Below are 23,809 nucleotides of genomic sequence, written 5' to 3'. Positions count from 1 at the left end.
GTTTTCTCAAAAAGAAAGCTTCGCAGTTGAGGAAAAATTCGTCCTGGTCCGGGAATCGAACCTAGCACCAACGCCTTTCACCAACGCCAACATCGCTGAAATCAACGTCGCGACGTCGACCAAAGCCAACGTCGCTGAAATCATAGAATCACCTTCCTTGCATTCGCTTCAAAATCGCAGATTAATACGACTGTTTCTAGATTTTTATTGTATTTTCTTGTATTGTTTAAGATTTTCAACGTATTTCGCTCGGCAAATCTCATGTCCAGGCAGCTCATCGTGTTTTCCATCATTAATATTTAGATCACCCTTTAAAGTAAAGCCTTCCTTTACACTCACTAAACGGCACTTTCATTTTTCATGGCAATGTATCATTGGAAGTGACTACCAAATAATAATGCATCCGTTATTGGCCATGATGTTTCTGTTCGCGAGTTGGCGCTTCTTCTAAATGTGTTTTTCTTTCTCAATTCAATGCATTTTCTTGTATATGCATTTCTTGCTGTTACATAATTTTGTTTTATGATTTTGCTGTTTCTTTTTCTTTTCTTTTTTTTTTTTTCTTGTACAGGGGTGCTGAAAAGGTCTCGCCCCGACCTATTTCAAATACAATGTAATAATTTTGTTATTTTATTAAATATGACCTTCTTTGGTGTGACGGTGCGCAGGTTTTCATATGTCTGAAAATTATTTTCAATTTTTTTTCAAGCGGTTGTTCTAGCCATGTCGGAGGCGAATGCAGAATTTCCGCCTTTTGATCTCCAGGCTGTCCTAAAGTTTCTTTTTCTCCAAAAGGTTACTCCAAAGCAGATTTATAAAAATATAAGCGAAACACTGGGTGAGAAATCAGTGTACGTCCTAATCCACCTTTAAGAAGTGGCGTAGGCAGTTTCAACGGGGGGTATTTGTGCAGCAAGCTACGGGAGGCATTCGAGCACAATTCAGCCCCTGCAATTGTTTATAATGTCCACGACGTGATACTCGGAGACTGACGAATCTTTACTAAAATTATTGCTGAGACACTAAACATACCCAGGGAATGAGCCGCATTCAAAAGCAATCCGCAATTTACAATGCACAAGTTCTCGGCGAAGTTTGTGCCGAAATATTTTAACGCTGATAAAAAGCGCCATCGGACGGAAGGATCGAAGCTCATTTTCGAACATTTCGAGTACTTTCGCGAAAACTTCCTCTACCATTTGGCTACTGTGGAGGAAACGTGGCAGCGTCACTATGATCCTGAAACTGCACAGCAGTTTCAGAATCAAGTAATTAATGCGACCGGTTGCCTACGATTTTGATCGCTTTTTTATTTTTGGCCGTCTGTACTTTGCTTTTTTTATAGATTTTTTTTTTTCACCTGCTAAAGTCGCCTAAGAAAAGATCGCGTGAGCTGACGTTTAGAGAGACCTCTCGTAAGAGATACTGCCTGGTGACCGCCCGTGTATTCCGCGCTCGAACCGTCGCAGCTAGTTGAGCAGGGTGGTGATTTGCGCGCGCTCTCAGGACCGGAAGCGTGGGCGTCCGGCGGCGACGCTAGGGGCCGACGGAAGGCGCATGGCGGCGCGGAACTACGCCGCCTGGCCGCCGGCTCCGCCCGCGCGGGGCCCATCCAGCCTCGGAGCCACGCAACGCCGCATGCCCGACATGGTCCGGGCCCTGCCGCCGGACGTCTTCGACAGCCTGCCGGAGTCGCGTGTGGACCCCGCCGACGGGACTGTGCGCCGCCGCGGGATGCCGGCCGCTCCGGAACGTCGAGGTGAGTTGCCTTCGAAAGTAAGCAATACTCCGAGGCTGTAAGCTACGAGTATTTCGGTGTTGATGAAATTGAAGAATGCAAGGCAACTGTGCGAAAGCGTTGCTTATGCTTTGGTGGATTCGGTTGGTTCCCGTATCTAGTAGTCAAGCAGCTCGGGCGTCAAATTCTACGTATCCTAATTCTCTTGTTCAACTGTTGACACATTCGCATCCGTGAAGCAGCTGCCTTAATCCTGCTGGAAGGATTTAATTGCGCACATTAAGGCTGTGTACACGCACCCTGTGCTTTATAGTCTTCGAATGGTCTATTTACCCTTTGCGATATTCCTCTCGACCCAGAGCTCGCGTGAACCGCGTGGACGCTCCTGAAGAGCGGTACGCGCCTCACAGGCCCTCAAAGTAATGATCCTGCTCAAGCACTGCGCACTAGACACGTCAAATGGCGAAGAACTTACAAGCAACGGTGACACGGCTGATGCTACGCTGTCTCATAATCCGCCTTTTTTCCGACCTCTCATCAGCGCCTCCAAAACAAGCTTAAATATACGAAAGACGACTTTCTGTGTTCACACTGTAGCACGCACATCGCTCAGGGAAAAATATAGAGACGAAGGCAAGACAGATAATGCACACGCTCTTTCTTGGTTTCGTTCTCTTCTTTCCTTGTTCTTAAGCCATTTTAGTCGACGATAAAGCAACCAAATAAAGCGGGCGTTTTGCAATGAAGTTCCTTTGCAACTTATTGGTGAATGTAGCTCGCATAGGCAGGCAACGAGCACTGAACGCAAGGAATACATTTTCTGACGACAGTAGTAGTACACGGACTATATACATATTCGAAGCCGGATGCAACTTCCGCGTTATCGCTCATGAGACTTCAAACAGTATACTGGGCCATACCAGACCGCCGTTCATCCCTGCATTAAATTGTTCCAGAAAGGAACTTATCCGTCCGACGACCATATGCGATGTACAGCGAGGCAAATTGGATGCACAGGTTCACCTTGTCGTCGCTTTTACCCGGCGCTGCGCGTTTCTCATCGGCCGAGACAACGGCCAACAATGCGAGTGCAAAGGCAGGCATCCAAGCACTGGAACACATCTTTCGTGCGGCCCTCACATAGGACGCTATAGACTGGCGCAAGCTGTCCTTCAAAGTATCATGCAGGAATTTATGGTTCAAAGGCACAATTTAGGCCCATGGCCTGAACCTATAAATGCAAGACAGGCAACGGAGCCGATCTTTGCTTCATGCACGGGACTGAGCACGTGATGTGAGAGCGCTGCCTTGTCATAAACGCGTCCGTACTTTCTGTTTTCATCGTCCTTGATCCTTCTCGCTTCCCTTTCTATTTTGAGGAGCATCAGGCTAGCTCACTGACTTACCTATGTTTGGCACATGTTAAACAAGTGAAAACAATGGCTGTGCCGATGTTGCGAGCCGCACATAGCCCCCGCAATTCACCCAAGCAGCCCAACGGCCTCCCTTTTCGCCCGCACGGCAGTACGATTCCTATCGTCGGGGGCACGTGAGCTATGTAACCTTTCGTCCACGCCCACCAGTGTATGCTAAACCCGCTGCCGCAGCTGTGATCGGGAACGGGATACGATATAGAGTGCCGCACACATATGGGCCAGCGCTGCCCGTTAGGTCCGCCGGGGACAGGTTCATCAGCGGGCCGTCACCGAACCACTCCCTCGGGGCGAGCTTCGTCGGCGTATACTCGTTCGCGGCCGGGCTGGAGTTGCCGCTGCCGTTGCTCGCGGCGGGATCGACTCGAGTGCTGCGGGCGCCTTCTCCTGAGCGCAGCCGAGACAGTTGCTGCTGGGCCGATCCTCGCGTCCGATTTGCGAGTCCGTTCACGCTGGGCCGCCGTAATAACCCCGGCGGGGTTGCGCATCTCCGCCGACTGACCCACATCGAAGGCGGCGGGAACTGCTGAGTCTGCGGCCACGAACGTTGCTGGTGTTTGCCGTCGTGTGCTCATTAATGCACACGAACCGGCACGAGAGAGCGCTCATGCTTGTGGCGGAGAAACTGGTTCCTCCGATGCGGAGAACTTGACTCTGCCGCCTTCGTCTGTCCATCAGGCGAGCGACGCCATCCACTTTCGGAAGCCTTCCCTCCTCGCGAGCGCCGCTCTTTACCGAAAGCCGCGGCAGTGCATGGCCGTGCGCGGTTGCAGAAAGTGGCTTTGCACGCATTGGCAGCGGTGGTTGTGCGTCCGACTATACCGTGGAGGCAACCTGTGGGTCTAGCGCGACGTCTTAAGGCAGCTAGTTCTCTACACACAGCGATGACTGTTGAGTAGGTCGTGTGAACTTTTGAATATCAGTTCCCAAATGGAGTGGACAAGGACCTTCATATTCGCAGGTAAGGAAGCTTCAATATCCTCACTTCTCATGCATTTCTTCCTTCGCAGTCAGCCCCAGGACACGAAGTAAATGAGACACTGAGTGAAAGCCATAGCTTGGATACCGTAATGAAGACATGCAAAACTTATCGCAATGAACACTTTCCTCGTGTCTTCATGACGACCAGCGGCCATTTCCTTCCTTCAACGAGGAATCGCCCTCGCTTCTCCTGTCTTTATTTTTATTTTCGCGTGCTTGTGTGTGTGTGTGTGTGTGTGTGTGTGTGTGTGTGTGTGTGTGTGTGTGTGTGTGTGTGTGTGTGTGTGTGTGTGTGTGTGTGTGTGTGTGTGTGTGTGTGTGTGTGTGTGTGTGTGTGTGTGTGTGTGTGTGTGTGTGTGTGTGTGTGTGGTGTGTGTGTGTGTGTGTGTGTGTGTGTGTGTGTGTGTGTGTGTGTGTGTGTGTGTGGTGTGTGTGTGTGTGTGTGTGTGTGTGTGTGTGTGTGTGTGGTGTGTGTGTGTGTGTGTGTGTGTGTGTGTGTGTGTGTGTGGTGTGTGTGTGTGTGTGTGTGTGTGTGTGTGTGTGTGTGTGTGTGTGTGTGTGTGTGTGTGTGTGTGTGTGTGTGTGTGTGTGTGTGTGTGTGTGTGTGTGTGTGTGTGTGTGTGTGTGTGTGTGTGTGTGTGTGTGTGTGTGTGTGTGTGTGTGTGTGTGTGTGTGTGTGTGTGTGTGTGTGTGTGTGTGTGTGTGTGTGTGTGTGTGTGTGTGTGTGTGTGTGTGTGTGTGTGTGTGTGTGTGTGTGTGTGTGTGTGTGTGTGTGTGTGTGGTGTGTGTGTGTGTGTGTGTGTGTGTGTGTGTGTGTACACGTGTGTGCGTGTTAAAAACAGAATCAATGTGAAAGAGCGTAAGATTGGGCGAGTTGGTATTCCATGTCTTATACTTAATAGCGTATGAAAAGGGACGAGGCACGGATGGACGACGCGGACACAGCGCTAATGTGCCCGCTGGAATCAATGTGCCTGCTGGATTTCTCAGCAAATTCGCAGTCTAGTATGGTATGAAAAAACTTTATTACGGTCCCTCGGAACGCGCGTCAGCACGTAGCGGGCCACTCTCACGTCAGTACAGAAAGGCCGAGCCTCTCTGCTGCGTCGCGGGCCCGATGGACAGCCCATAGCTGTGCTTCAAGATCTCAGCTACTTAGGGCAGCCTCCCACTTGGACGACGTGACATCGTCGCAGTCGCGTAACGCGGGGCACCGCCAGAGCATATGTTCCAAGTCAGCTAGGTCTGAGCATAGCTCGCAAACATTGGTCGATTGTATCTCTGAATAGTACCCAGTACTTATTACTGGTGTTTTATTATTATCCTAGCCTTCAGAATAATCAGGACCGGACACCATGACACCATACTGGAAAAGAACTTCGCATGCGTCGGGAACGTCGACAATAACGATGTTACTGGCTGTTATAAAACTTACCGTTTATAGTACCAAATATTGTTAAAATTTATTCGTTGTTTGGAGTTAGACAGGCTGCGCCTGCGCTCTGTATAGGTGTGCCGTCCTCACGGGTTTGTTATTTTCTACATGGCGTCGCGTTCAGTCGACCCTTTTGCCTTAAGCATGGGATTCTCGCGCTCGTAACGGCCACGCAAGCAGTGGTCTTGGCAGAGTAGTCCGGTAACCCAAAAAAGTTCACTGCGCTCACTTGTCCCGCTGTTTAAAAAAATAATGCGCAAAATAAGGTGAACAATAAATTAGAATTTTAATTTCATCGTACTCTATCGTTATGTTTCGAACGTAAGCGTTTAACAGAAATCTGTCCAGAGTGGTATAACTGAGGACTCCTTTTACTTCCGTCTTTTTTTTTTTCTTTACTTCCTGTCTTCTCTCGCCAATTAAGTGATATAGAAATAGAGAGGATATGAGGAGAGGGAGGTAAGGAGGTTAATTAGAAAAGCGTCCGGTTGGCTACCCTACAGATATGAAGGAGGTGGGGGAGAAAAGATAAGAGAAAGAGAAGAGAGAGGAGGTTCCGTGAACATATGCACGCGCAAAGGAAGTGTGATGTAGTTAAAGGCAATCGCATATGCAGGTCGTTGATCTTAAAAAAAGCGCAATAGCGCCTCCAGTACCTTCTAACGGCGAGTCTTGTGATGTCGTCTGTATATAGATAAGGGCCAGATGCGCTAACGCAAAGGGGAGCGATTGTTTCTGAGCATTAAACTGAAGAAAATCGCGCAACAAGTAATCGATGCTCTCGGCGTATAACCGCAGACAGTGCAGGCAGCACTGTCTGCCGTTGTGGTGAAAGTGTAGTAGGCGATTTCTTAACTGCAATTGCGAGCCACGGCTTCCAGAGGACCATTGCCTCGCGGGGAGGGAGTCCGGCTAAAGGTCGGATCTGCAGCGAGTGGTTCCCAGTACGTAGTCTGGTGCATGTTAAACTTGAACGATTTCACTTCTCTGATGATAATGAATGAGCAAGCCAACAAGGTTGTCTAGCGGCGTAAGTCTTTGAAAGTGGGATTAAAATACAGTGTCTCTCTTCATGCGATGTTCTAGCGGCTTCATCTGGGCGGTCATTGCCAATTATGCCGCAGTGGGCAGGCAACCACTGAGGGATAATTTCATGACCTCAATGTGTGACGTGGTGATAAAACTGCATGATTTCAACTACCAAGTTCTCATTCGAAGTCATTCCCGCTGCCGCAGCATGTATTTGGCCGCAAAAAAAAAAAAGCCATACAGATAGTGAGAAGCACGCAGAGCATGAGGTAAGGTAATCTAATACCAGGTGATCACAAATCTACGGTAATAACAAAACTGTCATCGGCCTTTAGAGTAGTACTACAACCATGCAAATTTCCGTGAGACTGTCGGAACATCTTTATCGTCGTTTCCTGGCGCATCCCTTTCTTTTCTTAATAGGAATCCCTGAAGAAATATTGTTGAAACAATGTCCATAAAAACACTCGCGCCCAAAATTACCAGCTGATCAACCTGTAAACAAGTCCTGGGGTCACATGATCTCTTATTATATAATGCGTATTTTGATATTATGCTTATGTTCTTGTGATGTTACGGTTCAAAAATAGTGGTTAAATTGAGCTACCTGGGGTGCTATGCAGGATGCGCCGAGTTTCTCGTTCACCCGAGTTTTACCCGAGTTTGCTCGATGGCAGTCAGTGAACGAAGATAGCAAGGAACGTGCAATAACAGCAGGCAAAAAGAAATGTCGAGATAAATCCGCGTATGACAACGTGAGCGCACCCTGCGCGGCACAGTGCTTCCGCGCTTCAAGCACAGAGGACTGCGCAACAAAACGCGCCAGCGCCGCGTATTGTTATCAACGTACTACAGCAATTTCGGAATACCGTCACTGCCCCGCTGTCTATCTGCACACTTGCCGTGAGCCGCTTGCCACGCCTTTCTCGGGCGCGTCAAGGGCGTGCCTCCTCTTTCGAGCATTATCTTTCTATCCTCCGTCGAATGCGAACAGGGCACATGCGGTGCATTCTTGCACCTATACTTTCCCTCAATCGAATACTTTGAAATACAACAAATAAAATAACCAACATTTTACTTCTTAAAGTATCGTTTTTTTTTTTTTGTTTTGAATGCTGTAAATTTGTGATGACAAACGGACATATAATGAATTATTAAATTTTGTACTTTTTTGCCGCGAGTGGCGACAGTGAGGCGAAAGCTTACAAGCGGATACATTCTAGAGGGTGACACGCACGAGGGAGTTAATGCGGTGAGCAGTCGCCAGGGGCGCTGCAGTGCTATGTTCGATAAAGTCAGTCTTGACAACGATCTGCCCATTCCCTGTCTAATAGGGGAATGGCAACGCAGCGCTGCGGCATGGCTGTTCACCGCAGGTGCTTCACTGCGGCGGCTATTAAGGCCGCCGCTTTACCAACTGAAACGGCACTTTAGCCATAGAGACGGGAGCAACGGCTGTCGCTGCAAAATGGCTGTGCGGTATTCTGGGTCCGTAGTGACGCAGCACAATGAAAATGCACCAGTTTATCTGCGTGCGCGAAGTCTCCGCGATGCATTGCGAACACGAGCGTGCTGCCCAGCGACACAGTTCGTCGCTTGTCACCGCTTTCCCATTGAAGGTGCCTCCGTGCGCATGTGCGCAGAATTTGAGTGTGTTGTTCACTCCAATGTGCTTGCCGATTGCTTCTGCTGCTGAGCTAACAGCGATCGCAGATGGATATCGTAACGACAGCGCAGCAATCACATTTTGGTGGGTGAGGGCTCTTGTGCGCAGTTAGGAAATTAGACTTTGAACGCAGGAAGGTGTTGCAATTGTTTAGTGTGCCGTGCTTGTGATGACAAAATGCCATTGCACTGGGTGTGTTTGCGCTGACCGCTGACCATGTTTGCTGCACTATATCATTGACAGAGCAGCCATCTCAAATGACAGCTGCGATACGTTGTCGTTGGAAAACACTACGCACTGCTCAAGATCGTCGTCCACCACGGCGCATCGACGCCTTGCAAGCAGCTACAGTGACGTGCGGATAATTATTTGCTGTGCGCTACGTAGCCAGAACGCAGGCAATGAACCGTGTTGTGGGGTCATCACAGCCCAAGAAGACATATGCATAAGGCAGCGAAAGCCGACGCTTTTTTTTTTTTATAGTGGTGCTGAGTACATCACCGATGACAGTGCGTTGTGCGTGTTTTATTTCGCCGGTCAAGATTGTTAATGCCTCTCAGTTCCGCACCACGTCGCTGTTGTCGAAAAATAAGTTGGGCGTGGCCCAACCGTGGTGGGCGCGCACAAGAGTTACATGCCTCACTCGGGGCGTGACGTATGGTTTTGATTGACACGCGAACTCGGGCCAAACTCGTACATCGCGAAACCCCCCTCGAGTTAAACTCGGGAGCATGGCGGCGGCAGCAGCAGCCTGTGTCATCGCATCCAGCGGCGGCAAGCGTCAATATTACCATCTGGACCCGTTCAGCTTCATGACCGACGTAGAGTTTCAGCGTCGTTTTTGCCTTTCCAAAACGTCAGTGCGCGGGCTGTGTGACGAGTTAGGCGAACGCCCTTGTCTGCGGAGACTGCGTGGCGGGCATATTATGCTTTCCGAGCACAGACTGATGTGACTAGGCAGCGGAGGATAAGTTCGTGCGATCGCTTCGGCTCTCTCCGGTTTCAAGCGCTGCTCGTCCACCGCGCCCTAGCCCCAGGCCAGGTCCGGCGTCGTCATCGGAGTACTGGGGCACCTGCGAGCACCTGGGGTTCAACCCGGGCCAACCAACCTGCGTAGGCGAAGTGGTCACATTATATTTAAGACTCAGAATGGAAGCCGGGCTGCCTCCCGATGCAACAGGTGCCGAAATCAGTTTTCGCAGTTACACGGTAAAGCTGCACTGCACGGTCAGAGAGGCGAAGGACGTTACTTCGCCAACACGGACCGCCTCGGCCGTCCGAACGACCACCTCTCCAGGCGGCAAATGATTTGGCTCACGTACTGCGTGAGCAAAAGCGTAGACATATGGCTGTTGAAGGAGATGACCGGCGACTTGTTTCCTCTATAGGAGCACACCATCGCCGACAGGACGAACTACCCCCGTAAGGTCGCGAGGGACGAGCTGCTGGCGCGATCTCCACTTGGTACCCCGGGTAGATAGCGCAAATTGATGAGTGCCTTCTTCGCGGCGAGCAAAAGTATACAATCGAGGCCGCCTAATGACGGGCGACAACTTTCCGCAAGCCGCCAAAATTACGGCGGTGTTAAAGTTGGGGTCCTATGGGTCTTCGGCATGTTCTGCGCGACCAGAGGGGTGCTGCGACTTTCAAAGTCGACCGACGAAAGGCGGCGACGCTAGGCGCCATTATTGCAGCCAATGTTCAACCGGGGACCATTATTCATAGTGACGAATTGGCCGCATACAAATGTATCCCAAATTTAGTGGATGCTAACGGGGCTATGCCTCAATCCACATTGGTAGACAGTCAACCAAAGCGTGAACTTTGTGGACCCCATCACGGGCGTTCACACGCAAAAAAAAGAAAGTTATTGTCAAAAAGTGAAGCGCTCCCTCGTCAGCGATGGGTACAGGGTAACTGCACCGATGCTGGAGTCCCACCTGGGATGCATGTGGTGGCAGTCAACATCCACGTGCGCTGCAAAGACCCTTTCGTGCGTTTGTTAGAACCCACGGATCGCTCGGGCTAGCCACTACAAAGACTCTTTCCTGCGGTTGTTAGAAGCCATCGCTCGACGCTTGCAAGTATGGAGGTGTATCGCAAAATAAAAGAAAATAAAGCGTAGTTTTCTGACCCTTGTATGTGTGCTTTCCGGCATTCCTGTGTGCTTACACGGTAAGCGCGCGGCAAACCACTTATGCGCTAGCCGACGCTCACTTCGTCTTGTAGCTGGATGCGCGCGCTACTCGCAGCTTTTCTTTAGCACGAGCAACGAGCGATCTGTTAAAAGCCCAGTGTGAAAACCAGGCGCACACCAATCTCTGCTCGGAAATGGGAGCGCAAGCACGTAGCAAGCCGCACCAATCCAATCTAGAGCAAAGGAGCAACGAGCGATCTGTTGGAAACCCAGTGAGAAAAGCAAGCGCACACCAATCGGTGCTCGGAAATGCTGGAGCAAGCACGTATCGAGCCGTGCCAATCGAATCCAGAAAAAAAAAGAGGGGGGCGAGCGTCCCCTCGTGGCATAACGCGAAACGTATTTAAATACAAATTAGTCTAATACACATTCCGTGTACATCGTGGAAACATTAAAATGCTTACAACCCACGTTAATGTGACTAATATTATTGTACTAAATGAATTTATTTTATAACTTGCTTGTGCCTGTATTGCACTTGGTGGAACGACAAACAAGTGAAAGAAGGCACGACCATGCACTGACCGTATGATCACGTGAGCCCCAGTTTGTCGACCGCCCATATGGCAACGCCCAAGGGATAATAGCCACCCAGAGTGAATCTAGATTAACCAATGAAACTGGAGGCGTGCCGATGGACAAACTTCGTCTTGTTATCATTTGTTCTTTGATCTTGGGGCGTCGCCAGAGCTCGTGAAGATCCCGAGTTTCGCCAAACTCGGGGCATCCTGCATAGCACCCCTGTTTTCACAATCGCACACTACGCCAATAGATTGGCATTCGTTGATTGATGGGGTTTTTCTTTCCAAAGCAACATCGCTGGTATTACAGACGCGGTAGTGGAGGTCCCCGGATTAATTTTGACCACGTGAGCTTCCTTAACTGCTACCATTGGTGGGCACATGAGTGTTTATGCATCCATCCCCACTGAAATAAATAGTAGAAAGTAATTGTACAAGAAAAAAGATGCTCATACACCATGTACGCCCGTCTAGGTGGTTGCTGTTGTTTTTTGTTTTTTTTTACTGTTTTTTATCTGACCCCATTTTCATGTTCTCTCTTGCAAACAGCTCGACCATCTTTTTATCTCTCTTTTTCTATTGACTCCGCCTTTTCAGTCTTGTTTCTAAAAGTCCTCGGATAACAATGACCCATCGTGGTAGGTGGTGACATCAAAGCGCACTTTGAGTAGCAACCCAAAATCTCTCTCAGCGCCTTTGGCCGCTTTCGACAATGGCCCGAATGCGGAAAATAGTTACGTTCAGAACTTCCAACTATACGCTGCAGTTGGGGCGAAAACGGAGAGCCAGTTCTTCAAGGTTGAGTTAGCGAACGAGCGCATGCGCACGATCTCTCCGCTGCTTCTTTTTGCATCCCAACGATTAAAGCGAGGCCGCAGAATTTGATTTTGGGTTCCGCCAACCAGGACGCGGTGTCCACGGCGCGATCGCGGCCACACACGCTGCCGCCGACGGGGAAGCGCCTCTCCGCCGACGCACCTGGCTCGGTGCAGTTGCGGGTGGCTGAGTGTGCTTGGAGCTACAATGCAAGAGTCTGGCCATTCGAAACAAATTTATTCTAGCCTATAGCTGTGAAAAGTATAACGGCGGCGCGGGAACAACTTACTGCACGATGTCCTGCGTTGTGCCAGTTTCCACCTGCTATTCATGTTTATTTATTTATTTATTTACTTGCCACTGCTGTCGAGACATGACAATACAGTTGTTGGAAGCAAGAAGGATAACAGATGAAACACACATACACACTAAAAGAAAAAAAAAAAGACATGGTAGTTTCAACCTTGTGAAAACGAATCAGGAATATCTGCACTCCGGATCATAGAATTAGAGTAATTGCAGCAATGCTTTCCCGCTACGTACCTCCTGGGACAGCGCGTCTAAAGTCCTTTGCATATTATGTTACTTTATTAATGTCTTTTAAATAAGCTTATAAGTACAACGAATTTATCATTCTTTCCTTTTTTCTCTGCCGGCTCCACCCCTTCCCCCGGAATTGAGTCTGTCATAAAAAACAGGTCATCAGACTTAAGCGATTCGTCTGAACTCCTTTACTGCGACAGCAGGAGCGTCTCACAGAGGGACACCGCCGTTTTTGTATTCTCAAAGCATGGCTCATACCTACGAAGGAGATTGGCCCCACAAAAGGAAGTAATAACACAACACAGCAATAAAGTAATAAAGAAAGAAACAAAGCGGAAACATTAGGAGACACCGTGAGCGTAGAATGCGATTTTATGTGCGAAAAGAGCGCACTATATACGATCGAGACCCCAAGCATCGCAGCCTTCCGGACGCATGAATGAACTTGTGGAAAGTTGGAAGAGTGGTCCCGAGACTGGTACCGAGCTGAAATGAACCGAACGACAAGAGCAGCTGCTTAAGTTGAACCTCGCTGCCTTGACGGCAATTCGATGAACATTCTGCGTAGGGAGGACAGGCGGCGGCAGGAAAGCAGAAAATGAGTTCTCGATTGGACAATTTCTTTGCGATGCACACAAGGACGTCTCCGTCCGCTACAGTATTGCCTGTTTTGGCCTCCTCCGAATTACACTACGCGAACGCCAGCACGCACAGTTTCCGCCGGGCACATTTAGCCCCACACAAACTACCGAGCACCAAAGAGGCGCGAAAGCGCAGTGGTTTATGCGTTCGACTCCTGACTGCACATGCACTGCCGCAGTGGCATGAGATAGATGTAGGGCCAAATGGCACCGGTGCCATATTCTGAGGAGGTGGCCGGATGATCCGATCACGACGACTTGACAGTGGCCTCAACGACATCGATGGCGTAACAGACACGGAAAGCCCAGACTCGAGCTTTTAGCACCTACTGCACCAGAATTTAGCCGCAATAGTCAGCACACCGCGGAGCGCGTGCGCTCAATACCTGCTTTTCTCTTTTTTCTTTTTTTTTTTTTTTATGGAAGGCCATGGAGACAAGAGCCCCCTTCATTTTTTATCGTGGCTACCCAACACAGCGAAATTAGTGTGTAGTGGCTAAAAGGGAAAAGTGAAAGAATAAGTGCACCGCCAAAAATAAGATTTACAATGTCCGCGCTAGGAAAGGCGTCGTTGTGTGTGGCTCCACTCGTGCTCGGAGTCGAAACTTGTGACTTCCACGAAGCGCGTGGATACACGAGAAAGGGAAACGCGACCGTGCTCTTCTAACAACCTATAGACGAGAAAACGATCGCCAGAAGGCGCTGCTGCGCCAGTGCGCCTCCTGACAGCGCCCCCAATATGGAAATTTCAAGCAGCGCGGTCGCGCCGTGGTGCAATCTCTGCTTTGTTTACATTGTTTCGCCCGCGCTTTCCTTCGCTGCTCGTGCTCACGGCGCTCCGTTTTCGACGGCGGCAGATCGCCTGCTTGCTGAACAGCGATGCAAAGACTGCAGTGTGGTTTCGAGACGGTTGCCGACGCCAACAGCTTTTTTTTGTGGCGGCAACCTCAAGAAAGGAGAGCATCTGCTTCCACACGTGTGTGGTGTTGAACAAACCGTGGGCGGTGATGTGACAGTCAAAGCCAAGTGCGTGTCGGAGGTGTCCAACAAGATTGTATACGACACCGAGTTAGAGGTACACACCGATCGAGTTCAGTAATTTAGTCACTTTTATTTCTCTATGATGCAGTCACAAAGCGGTCATGCATGCTTGCAGATGTGCAGAGACGGTGACGATTACGGTTGGTTTCGTTGGTCGCTGGGCGCGCACACACGGCTGCTCTCATTTTGGCTCCCAGGGAGTGGCATCAGCACTGTCAGCACAGAAAGAACACATGCATTAGGCACCAATAAGCCAATAAAATTAATTAACGATGTAAGTACTACATATGCGCATAATGCCTTATATCATGTTGTGTAAATATTTAATTATATCATGCCTTATTCAATGCAGATGTTAGAGTCATGGCAACTCATTGCATTATTGAGCAAGGTATCTTTTCGCTGGTCATGAGAAACCACTCGTACAAACTGCTCCGCGAAATGAACCCAGATCACGGTAACCAGCGATTACCTTGGGACCAGCAGCACGAGCGCAAGAATTAGCGATACATGCCTCATCAAAGCAAATCTAGTTTCTCGTCGGGCGAATGCCCCGCCGCAGCTAAAGTAAGCTCACACCGATGGCCGGCTACTACACGAAACGAAGATTCTTGGCAGGAAGAGTGAAGCAGGAAGAATGTGCAAGGTGGCAATTACTTTAAAGCATGCTTGGATATTGTGAACCTAGAAAGCATGACCAAGCAACAAACATAACGCGCGCGTCTCGGGCAGCTGCTTTGCGATCTGCCGCTTACCGACGCATGCGATGACCGCAGGTTGCATTAAATACTTATTTCCACCACACAAAAGACAAGTAACGTGCCGCTCATTTTGTTGCCTGCACAACTAGAAATTTAAGTTGCAGCGTTTGTAAAAAGGATATAATTATCTGGAGCTTGTCTTTGCCGATCGCGAGCGAACGAACAGTACAATCAATTAAATTCGTGGGTTTTACTTGCCAAAAGCACAATATCATTATGAGGCACGCTGTAATGGAGGGTCTCAGGAATAAATTTGACCACTGTGGGTTCTTTAACGTGCACAAAAATCAAAGTACATGGTGAGAACTGTATTCTTGCATTTCGCCCCCATCTAAATGCGGCCGCCGTGGCCGGGAATCGAGCTCGCGTCGTCGAGCTTAGCGGCGCTACACGTAGTATGCATTTACCGCTAAGCTAACACCGCGGATGTCGCTGTATGATTCAACTACGCGACACGTCTAAACAAACGGCCTTGCGCTAAATACAGGCACATTACTATTGCGTTTTTGTCGAGCGGCCGTGATATTGCACGCGAATGCGAAAGTACGTCACTTACTTGACTCGGCGCACCGCAGTTATCCACGCTTGTCGTCTGTCGTTCTCGTACCACCTCCCCGGAATTCTGTAGGACTTCGCGGTCGGCTTTCGACCTTTCGAGGCTCTTGTGGCAATCAACAACACAGAAGTATTGCGTGCCACCTTTCCTGGTTGATGAGGTCGCGCTCGCCGTTGCGAAAAGAACGCGCACGATCGCTCGAGCCGTAGAGAACACGGGCGCGCGCTGGCCCAGCAGCGACCTTCGGCACTTCCATCCTTCCGCCAGGGGAGCCATCGGCGCTGGTGCCGCGCGAGCAAACTTTAGGTTGCCTCGTCTATACGCTTCCGCATAGCATGTATGGATACGGCGCATACTGACACTCGCGCATGCGAACACAACACTGCCACTCAACTGGCAAGCAATAAAAAAGTGGGAAGCATGCTCTGTTTTTTTTTTCTAAGTGCGTATTTGAAGAGCGAATGCTGAAATCAGAGTATCGAACCGAAACTGAGCCGAAAACCAAAAGCCGATAAAAAATAAGTCATTTTTGAACGAACCGGAACTGAACCGCGGAATGCTACGATTTTTTTCACTCCGGAACCAAACCGAAAAAAGAAAGATAACGGTTCAGGTTGGTGACCTAATCTGGCAATTTTCAACATTGCATTGCCTGCACTTGTGGCTCAACTGTGTTACCTCATATGTAACAGCACACAAGGGTACTGTCATTTTAGAAGTGGTGACACCATTCATGCAGTTTCCAACGTAGCTCATCAGGAGGTAGGCATGTTAGTGGTACACGTGTTAGCGTTTGAAATTGGTGACCGTCAAATATACGGTGGTGGGAGACATCTAATAATCGCTAAAATGAAGTCGTTCTATCTCTCTCCTTTCTCTCCCACTCTCCCCTCGCCGTTGGCGCTGAGCCGTGCTCCCTCAAGGGCTGCAGAAGATAGCGCCAACCTTTTCTTTCTCAAACGAACCACTTCGCAGTTTCTACCTAGACGGTCGCTTTTGACCCAACTGATCTGTAAACTGAAGTACATGCAATATAAATGACGTATTTCTTTCTGAGGTGTGCTTCCACAATGTGATTTTTTTACAGCGCAGCTGTCCATGGCTACGGTTCTATGCATTTTTCGTGTCCGTCAACAGATCTGCGTGTGCAAAAACTCAGCTCCCGAATTTCATGCAATATCGAAAAGCTTCATTCTATGCAAAAGTTTAGATGTCTCATCACTTGGATATGCATTTTCAGCAGATTAGTTATCAATAGGCCCATTTTAAAAATCAGTAGACTCTCATGTAGATAATAAGGGTTTCTCAAAGATTTGCCGCTGTGCGACCCGCGTCGGCCATGTGAACGCTCGCACCGCCCTCTCGTCGTCGTCATTCCAAGCGCTTGCGTGCCTCAAGAGAAATAAAATTTGCTCATGACTTTGATCTAAATTCTGTGTCACCTCTATGTCGTGTGCTAAACTGCTTCGCTGGTAATCCACCATCACAGCAGTGGAATTGCGCGTGATTTTTTAATTATAACTAATTACTTGTGGCATTTTGTAACATTTTTTTCAGTCTTTCCTTGCACCTCAGCAGTACTGCCGAGTTTTATGCGATAGCTTCATTGCCACTTCGGCCATTATCCGTGGTTGTTGGTTTGGAGAGGCGTTTCTAACCTAAAACCAGCTGATATGCCGACACGTGTGGTGAGGTTGTAACGAAGGAATGAGAGGAGCGGCGCGGAGTGCTTCAAGCTTAGCTTTCTTTGCCTACATGCTCACAGTGTGACGTTTTCAAGTTTATTATACCATCTTAAAGATACAGAAGTGTGCTGGTATATAAATGCTACAGGAGGAAGTCCCAAAGTAAAATTAAGAGGGAGATCTCCTATATCACTAGGTTCCCCGTAATCGACGACGGAACGGTCACGAGGTCCGCCGAATCAGCTTATATAACCGTCAGTACTACCTCTACCAATTTTCCAGTGACTGACTTTATTGTCTACTGAATTACGCAATTAAGGAACAAACATTTCCCAAATATCCTTGCTGCAACAAATATCCGCCTTCAAGCTCACATTTGTTTTACTGAGGTGAAGCTCTGTTTGGCTTTTTCCATAAGTTTTGGAGTGTCTGCTCGCTCAGTTTCTCACCGTGTAAAGCAGACCAATTCCAAACACCGTACAAACGTAAACTAGGCCGATCCCGGAGGTGGCGTTACGGTGGCTAGATGGGTAGGTGTGCCGACCGGCGCGTCTGGAGTCTAGTTCACCGCTTCTCCACGTCATGACGCAAAATTGGCGCTGCGGTCAGTATAACGGTTTCGCACCACGCGTCGTCTGCTACAGGTGGCAGATGGCGCGCAAAAAAATAAAGCCCGTATTGGAATAGTTGTATGTCGTCTGTTCGTGTCAGTTTGAAAGGTGAATAGCTCCGGGTCTCTCTTACTGTTTGAAAGTTCCGAAGGGATGTGGAATGTTCCTGGTCAGAAAAATGACCGACGAGATTAGTGGAGGTATTGCTCCCCCAAAGAAGACCACCAAGGACACTTACTGCTTCGCTCCGAACTGCAAGTTGGTTTCTAAATCTCTCAGAATGAGGACTAAAATAGCCTTGTTTTCGGTGCCAAAAGACCCTGATCTTTTTACGAAATGTGAACTGGCCCTTCATCGAGCGGACAAGCAACTGTAGGTAACATCAGTTGTCTGCAAGCGACACTTTCAAGAACATTTCATTCAGCGCGATTTCACCCATGTGGTCAACGGAGTGGTTGTTCCGATTCCAAGTGTATCAGCATGACACCATGTTCCGGGTTGCCAGGGCAGGAGTGCCCAGGATTTATTGAGCCGTTCTTTTATACATTGAAATGGGGCAACGCCCCTCAGATAATCCTGCTACGATATACAGAGAAGTTGGGCAACGCCCCCTCAGCTTATCAACCGTAGCACACGTGTCAGACGCGATACGATACACCAAGGGAGCGTCCACGGCTTATCAACGATGCAGTGCCATCAATTCTGCCAGGTGCTCCCGCCTACCTCTCTAAAGTGATGCCCCCCAAAAAAGGAAAATGGAGAATTCCTTGAGACTGCGATCACAACAGGTGATTAAGACAACAAGCTGTTTTTAGAATGCGGAGAGATCCTCGGAACGAAATATTAATGAAGCCTGCGCAAATGGCGACGACAACTTTCAGCTTTCTACACCTACGCTTGCTTAGATCGAAAGCCCATCTGTTCTGCTCCACGGCCGCTGGACCCGGCATTCAGTGGAAGGTACAATGGCTGCCGCGTCTTCCATTTGCGTGAAAAACGGAAATAGCATAACGCTCACTATACACTAATCTTCCTGGAAGTTTGTGATCAAATTTGCGAGCAAATGTTTCTGTGCAACTGTTTTTGTGGTGGTGCTAATTATGCTAATTAAATCTGCTGAGAAAGTCGGCTCACTCCCTGTGGAAGTCGACAAAATTCTGTCATGGCATAAAGCCATGCAGAAATGCTGCCATGTCAAGCAATAGAATACAATAGCTGGATTTCTCGACACTGAAACATTAGAATTCGCTAAATATCGCCTAAAAGCATTTCCATATACCGTATAAAATCCTTGCAGTATTGTTTTATGCATGGGAATAATGCACCTGCGCCTTTAATGCAATGGGCTGGAGCGCCGCGTTTAGAGCAGTAAATGTGACCAATCGGCAAGCTAGAAAACTGAATTCGGCATTTCGTGTTTTCTTACTAGGCGACAATAACAAATTCTTCATTCTGGCTTTACCTACACTGCTCAGAAGTTAGAACAGTATTATAACGCGTACGTCAAAGCTAAAACAACAGGCAGCGATAGTATCAAACACGCTGCTCGTCTACTCAGCGCAGTCGACGTTGCGCGCAGCTGAACCATTATACTGTCCGCAGCGCCACTTCTGCGTCATGATGCGGAAAAGTGGTGAACTACGCCCGGTCGGCCCAGCTACCCATCTAGCCACCATAGTGGCGTAGTCAAAACTTGCCGATCCTGAAGAATGCAATTCGTGGTCGCGTGGATCACGTGGGTCGTGCAGTGGCAGACACAGCAGTCGCTTGGTCGAGAGAGCGTAAATAACGCTGAGCATTAAAAACCCGCATTGTGAAAGTGGGTGGCATTAGCTCATGTGTCATGGGACCGAAGCGCATTCTCAAGCTAGGATCAGCACTAGAGACGAAGATGGCCTGCAAAAAATGGCTAAATGGTCCCGACCCAATTACGAACGCTCCTCCCCACCGAGCGGTAAGTCAATGTAGACTGCCTGATACGAGACGTGCCATACTTTCCTCCATTCCTTCATAAGCCTCGAGGTATGCCTTGCAAACAAGGACGTTTTCATCCCCAAAGTCAAGAAGAAATGCTTTGCACGTGATCGCCATGCTGAAAAATACAGGGTGTCCGAACTATCATGCACCATGATTTACAAATATGCGAATGCCACGTATATAGCTGGACAGAACCAAGGTAACGTTGTTTGCTGTCGCTTGGAGATACAGATTATTTTTCGCATTCCGCCTAATTACATAGTTAGTCTTAATTATGTAATCGACTTCGCAAATATGATAAATAGATGAAAACTATCAATGAGAAAATTGTAGAGCAACATGAAAAACTCCCGATACAGCTTTCTGTTGCTCAATACGCGCTACAAAAAAAAAAAAAAAAAAAAAAAAAAAAAAAAAACAGGTTTTTCGAAGCCTGAAAGAAGCCCGCGAATACACGCCAAATGCCTCCCTTTTAATTTTACTTTGGGACTTCCTCCTGTAGCATTTATATACCAACACACTTGTGTATCTTTATGATGGGATAATGAACTTGAAAACGTCGCACTGTGAGCATGTAGGCAAGGAAAGCTTCGCTTGAAACAGATATTCAACTAATTAACAAAAATTTACTATTGAACTTCTTAGTTAATTACTTTCCGACACATATTGCAATTTACGAATTGTAGCCGGTGAGTTTGCAAGACGCATCCACTTGAAATGAATTTCCAGGATGACACTTGTTTGGAGATATTATTTCCCAAAGTGCGGGACAAAATACATGGGCGTTCCACTTACTTTTGTGCTTCAATGTATGAAACAGCATTTTGTTAAAAAATTAAGTGGAACAACAGTGCATTTTTACGGCGAGTTTGATGGCGCATATCTCCAAACTGGTGTTCTTCTGGAATTTCATTCTAAGTGGATACGCCTGACAAGCTCACCGGCTACAATTCGTAAATTGCGATATGTGTCGTAAAGTAATTAACTAAGAAGTTAATTAGTGAATTTTTGTTAATTAGTTGAATATGTGTTTCGATTTCTCGTGCTACTAATGTCCGCCTTATCGAATAACCCAGTTCAATGATAAGAATTATGGTACCTGCCACAGGCGATTTCTAAGCATTCCGTAAAGCTTAATTTTGCACACCCGGTTTATATATATATATATATATAGTGATATTAACATGTTGTAGCGACGGTACGTGAAGAACCAGATATAGTAATACAACTGTGAGTCGCGCATGCTAAACAATGTATGCGTGTCAATATTGATGGCTGATCAAAATTAGACACAGCGGTCTAGGCCAGTGCATATATATATATATATATATATATATATATATATGTGAACGAGAAGAAAGGGAACCGAGGGGCCCATGGTTAGTTCTAGTTGTAAAACATAAATACCCCAAAAAGTGGATGGAAAAACGGCTCCGCGGTAGCTCAATGGTGAGAGCATCGCACACGTAATGCGAAGATGTAGGTTCGTTCCCCACCTACGGACAGTTGTTTTTTCATCGTTTTCATTTCCATTAATTTATCATTTTTTTCATTCAATCAGTAAGTACAAGTAATTTCCCCTATGTTGTCCTTGGTGTCATTGTTTGTTGGCTTCTTATGATATATATATATATATATATATATATATATATGCGTACGCATATTCGACAAAGAATATGCGTACCTTCGGAGCACCTCATGCTGGAGTGATTAAGATTTTTATTTATTTCATTTTTATTTGGTACAACACTGCGGTCCAAGCAGATAAGGGTACAAACAAAATAACAGAAAAAAGAAAGAAAGGAAAAATGCATGTGAGCAGATCGTAAAGTATACGTAGCAAGGGTGAAGTTGACGGTAATGAATTCCACTCTGTAATAGTACGCGGGAAGAATGAATATTTATATAAGTTAGTTCTACCGAATACACGCTTGAGGGGGGATGTGGTGACTGTGTTTGTGACGTGAGGCTCGACCAGTGTGTTTCTCCAAGTAGGCGTACGGTTTTATTCCCTGTTTGCCAAACTAAAGAGAAGCTAATAAATTCAAACATTCTGTTTTTCTCCTTTGAGCAAGTGGCTCAAGTTCAGCCAATTGTAACAACACTGAAGGTGAGTCAACACGTTTGAAACGTTTGTAAACGTAGCGGACGGCTAATATTTGAATTTTTTTCAGGTTTTTCTGCGTTTGCATGAGTAAAATGGTCCCAAACAGCAGTGCCGTATTCCAAAGAGGGTCTGATAAAAGCTTTGTATGTCATCAGCCTCAGGGAGGGGGGAGGTTCGCCCAACTTATGTTTCAAAAGGCCTAATTTTTTTCTGGCTGTAGAGCATAGGTTATTTATATGGCTCGGCCAGTTAAGGCTGGAAGTTAATGTCAGTCCTAAATATTTGCAGTCCTGAACCTCTTCAAGGGTTTTTTTTTTGTTTTTTTTATGGTAGGCAAAGGGAAGTTTGTTATATTTATTAGTGATGCACATGTGCACAGTTTTGTGAAGGTTAATTACCATTTCCCATTTAGCACACCATTCTGCCAATTTATTTAACATTTTATTCAAGGTGATTTGGTCAGAGACAAAATTGACAGGTGTAAATAGGATGCATTCATCTGCGAATAACGTCAAAGATACAGACGAATCCGCCATGTCCAGAATGTCATTAATATAAATATTAAACAGGAGTGGTCCCAAAACAGACCCCTGCTTCCGTCTGCGCATGCATATAAAAACCGCGAACAGGATCCGTCAACGCCAACGTACTGTTTACGGTTGGATAGATATGCTTTAACCCAGTTAATAATATGCGAGTGCAAAGCAATCTCTTTCATTTTTAATATTTACCTTGAATGCACAACTCTATCAAATGTGTTCGAGAAGTCTAGTAGATGATATCAATCTCGCCGCTTTGGTCAAGGACCTTGGAAAACTCATGAACTGTTGTGATTAGTTGAGTTACTGTGGAGTATCCTTGCCGGAAATCGTGTTGTCCATCAGCTATGATTTTTTTTTTTTTGCGATGAAAAGTCATTGATGCATTTTGCTCATATATGATCGTACATCTTACAGGAACAAGAAGTTAGGGACATGGGACGATAATTGTCTGTGTGTAATGGGGAGCCTTTCTTAAAAACAGGGATAACTCTTGCTGTACGCCAGTCATCAGGAAGCGTGACTGTATCGATAGACTGCTGGAAAATTATTGCTAAACGGCGAGCCACTTGTACTGAATATATCATGAGGAACGCATTTGGAATGTTGTCCGGTCCTGGCGATTTTTTAATGTCTAAGCGCAGGATAAGCTTAGTAACGCCTTCAATAGATATCCTATATATAACGCTTTTGTTTTCATTATCTTGGAGTACTTCGGCAAATGAATTTGGCATCGAATAACATGGCCTCGAAAAACACTTTGAAAAAACGTGTTGAATGATTCAGCTATTTCTTTTTTGTGCGTAAGTACGCTACCATTCAACAGTATTTGATTTATTTTGCCAGAGTTTTTTTGGGGAAAAATTGCCCAAATTTGGCAAGTATCAATGATAAAATTGCAGAGCAACATGAGAAACTCCCGATACAGCTTTCTGTTGCTCAATACGTGCTACATAAAAGTGATTTTCCAAGCGTGAAAGAAGCCCGCGAATAGACGCAACGTGCATCGAACGCCAGTCACGTGGGCATTTTTTGTTTTCTCACCGAGAAAAGAGTGCCCCCTGTAAACATGAGTACACCCTTCGCATATATATATTAAAAGAAGTGCAGGCGCACGTAGAAACTGTATAAATTGAGCTCTGTGTGCTGCTTGCAATCGCACTCGTCGAAATTAAATGTTTTTGCTTTTCTACGTGCGCCTGCACTTCTTTTAATTTATTGAACACCGGATCCGCAGAAATACTGCCTTCACACATATATATATATATATATATATATATATATATATCGTGTCGTTCGCTGGTTTAATTCGTATTCGTATTTATCCTGTGCTCACAATTGTTCAGAGCGATCTAGGTAAAAGGGTTAGAGAAGACCTACGTATTTTGTGACGTTTCGCTTTAATCAAATCGGTCGCGGCTCTCGAGCCTTCGTTCGTCCTTGTTGTCTATCTTCCTAGGTTCGTCCCATCTTTAACGGCGCAGTTTTCGGCAATGCAGCCGTAGTACGTATACTTGCCCAGCTGTCTATGA

The 23,809-nt window shown here is 47.1% G+C and overlaps 1 protein-coding gene across 3 annotated transcripts in view; it reads left to right on the top strand.

The window, feature by feature from the left end:
- Positions 1-23,809, top strand: part of LOC119457266 (heat shock 70 kDa protein 12A-like) — a 183,366-nt gene that overhangs the window by 28,200 nt on the left and 131,357 nt on the right. For 2 of the 3 annotated variants that reach the window (XM_049665109.1, XM_049665108.1), the window contains exon 2: positions 1,507-1,759. In XM_049665109.1, coding sequence (XP_049521066.1) covers positions 1,558-1,759 — 202 coding nt within the window. In that variant the 5' untranslated portion in view covers positions 1,507-1,557. Of the gene's footprint in view, positions 1-1,506; positions 1,760-3,894; positions 4,133-23,809 lie in introns of those variants that run through there. The other variant, XM_049665110.1, reaches the window with a different exon arrangement.

This window comes from Dermacentor silvarum, chromosome 1 (genome assembly GCF_013339745.2).
Source record: "Dermacentor silvarum isolate Dsil-2018 chromosome 1, BIME_Dsil_1.4, whole genome shotgun sequence".
Classification (NCBI taxonomy): domain Eukaryota; kingdom Metazoa; phylum Arthropoda; class Arachnida; order Ixodida; family Ixodidae; genus Dermacentor; species Dermacentor silvarum.
The sequence above is the reverse complement of the archived record's forward strand: the minus strand, read 5'-3'. Positions and strand labels throughout refer to the sequence as shown.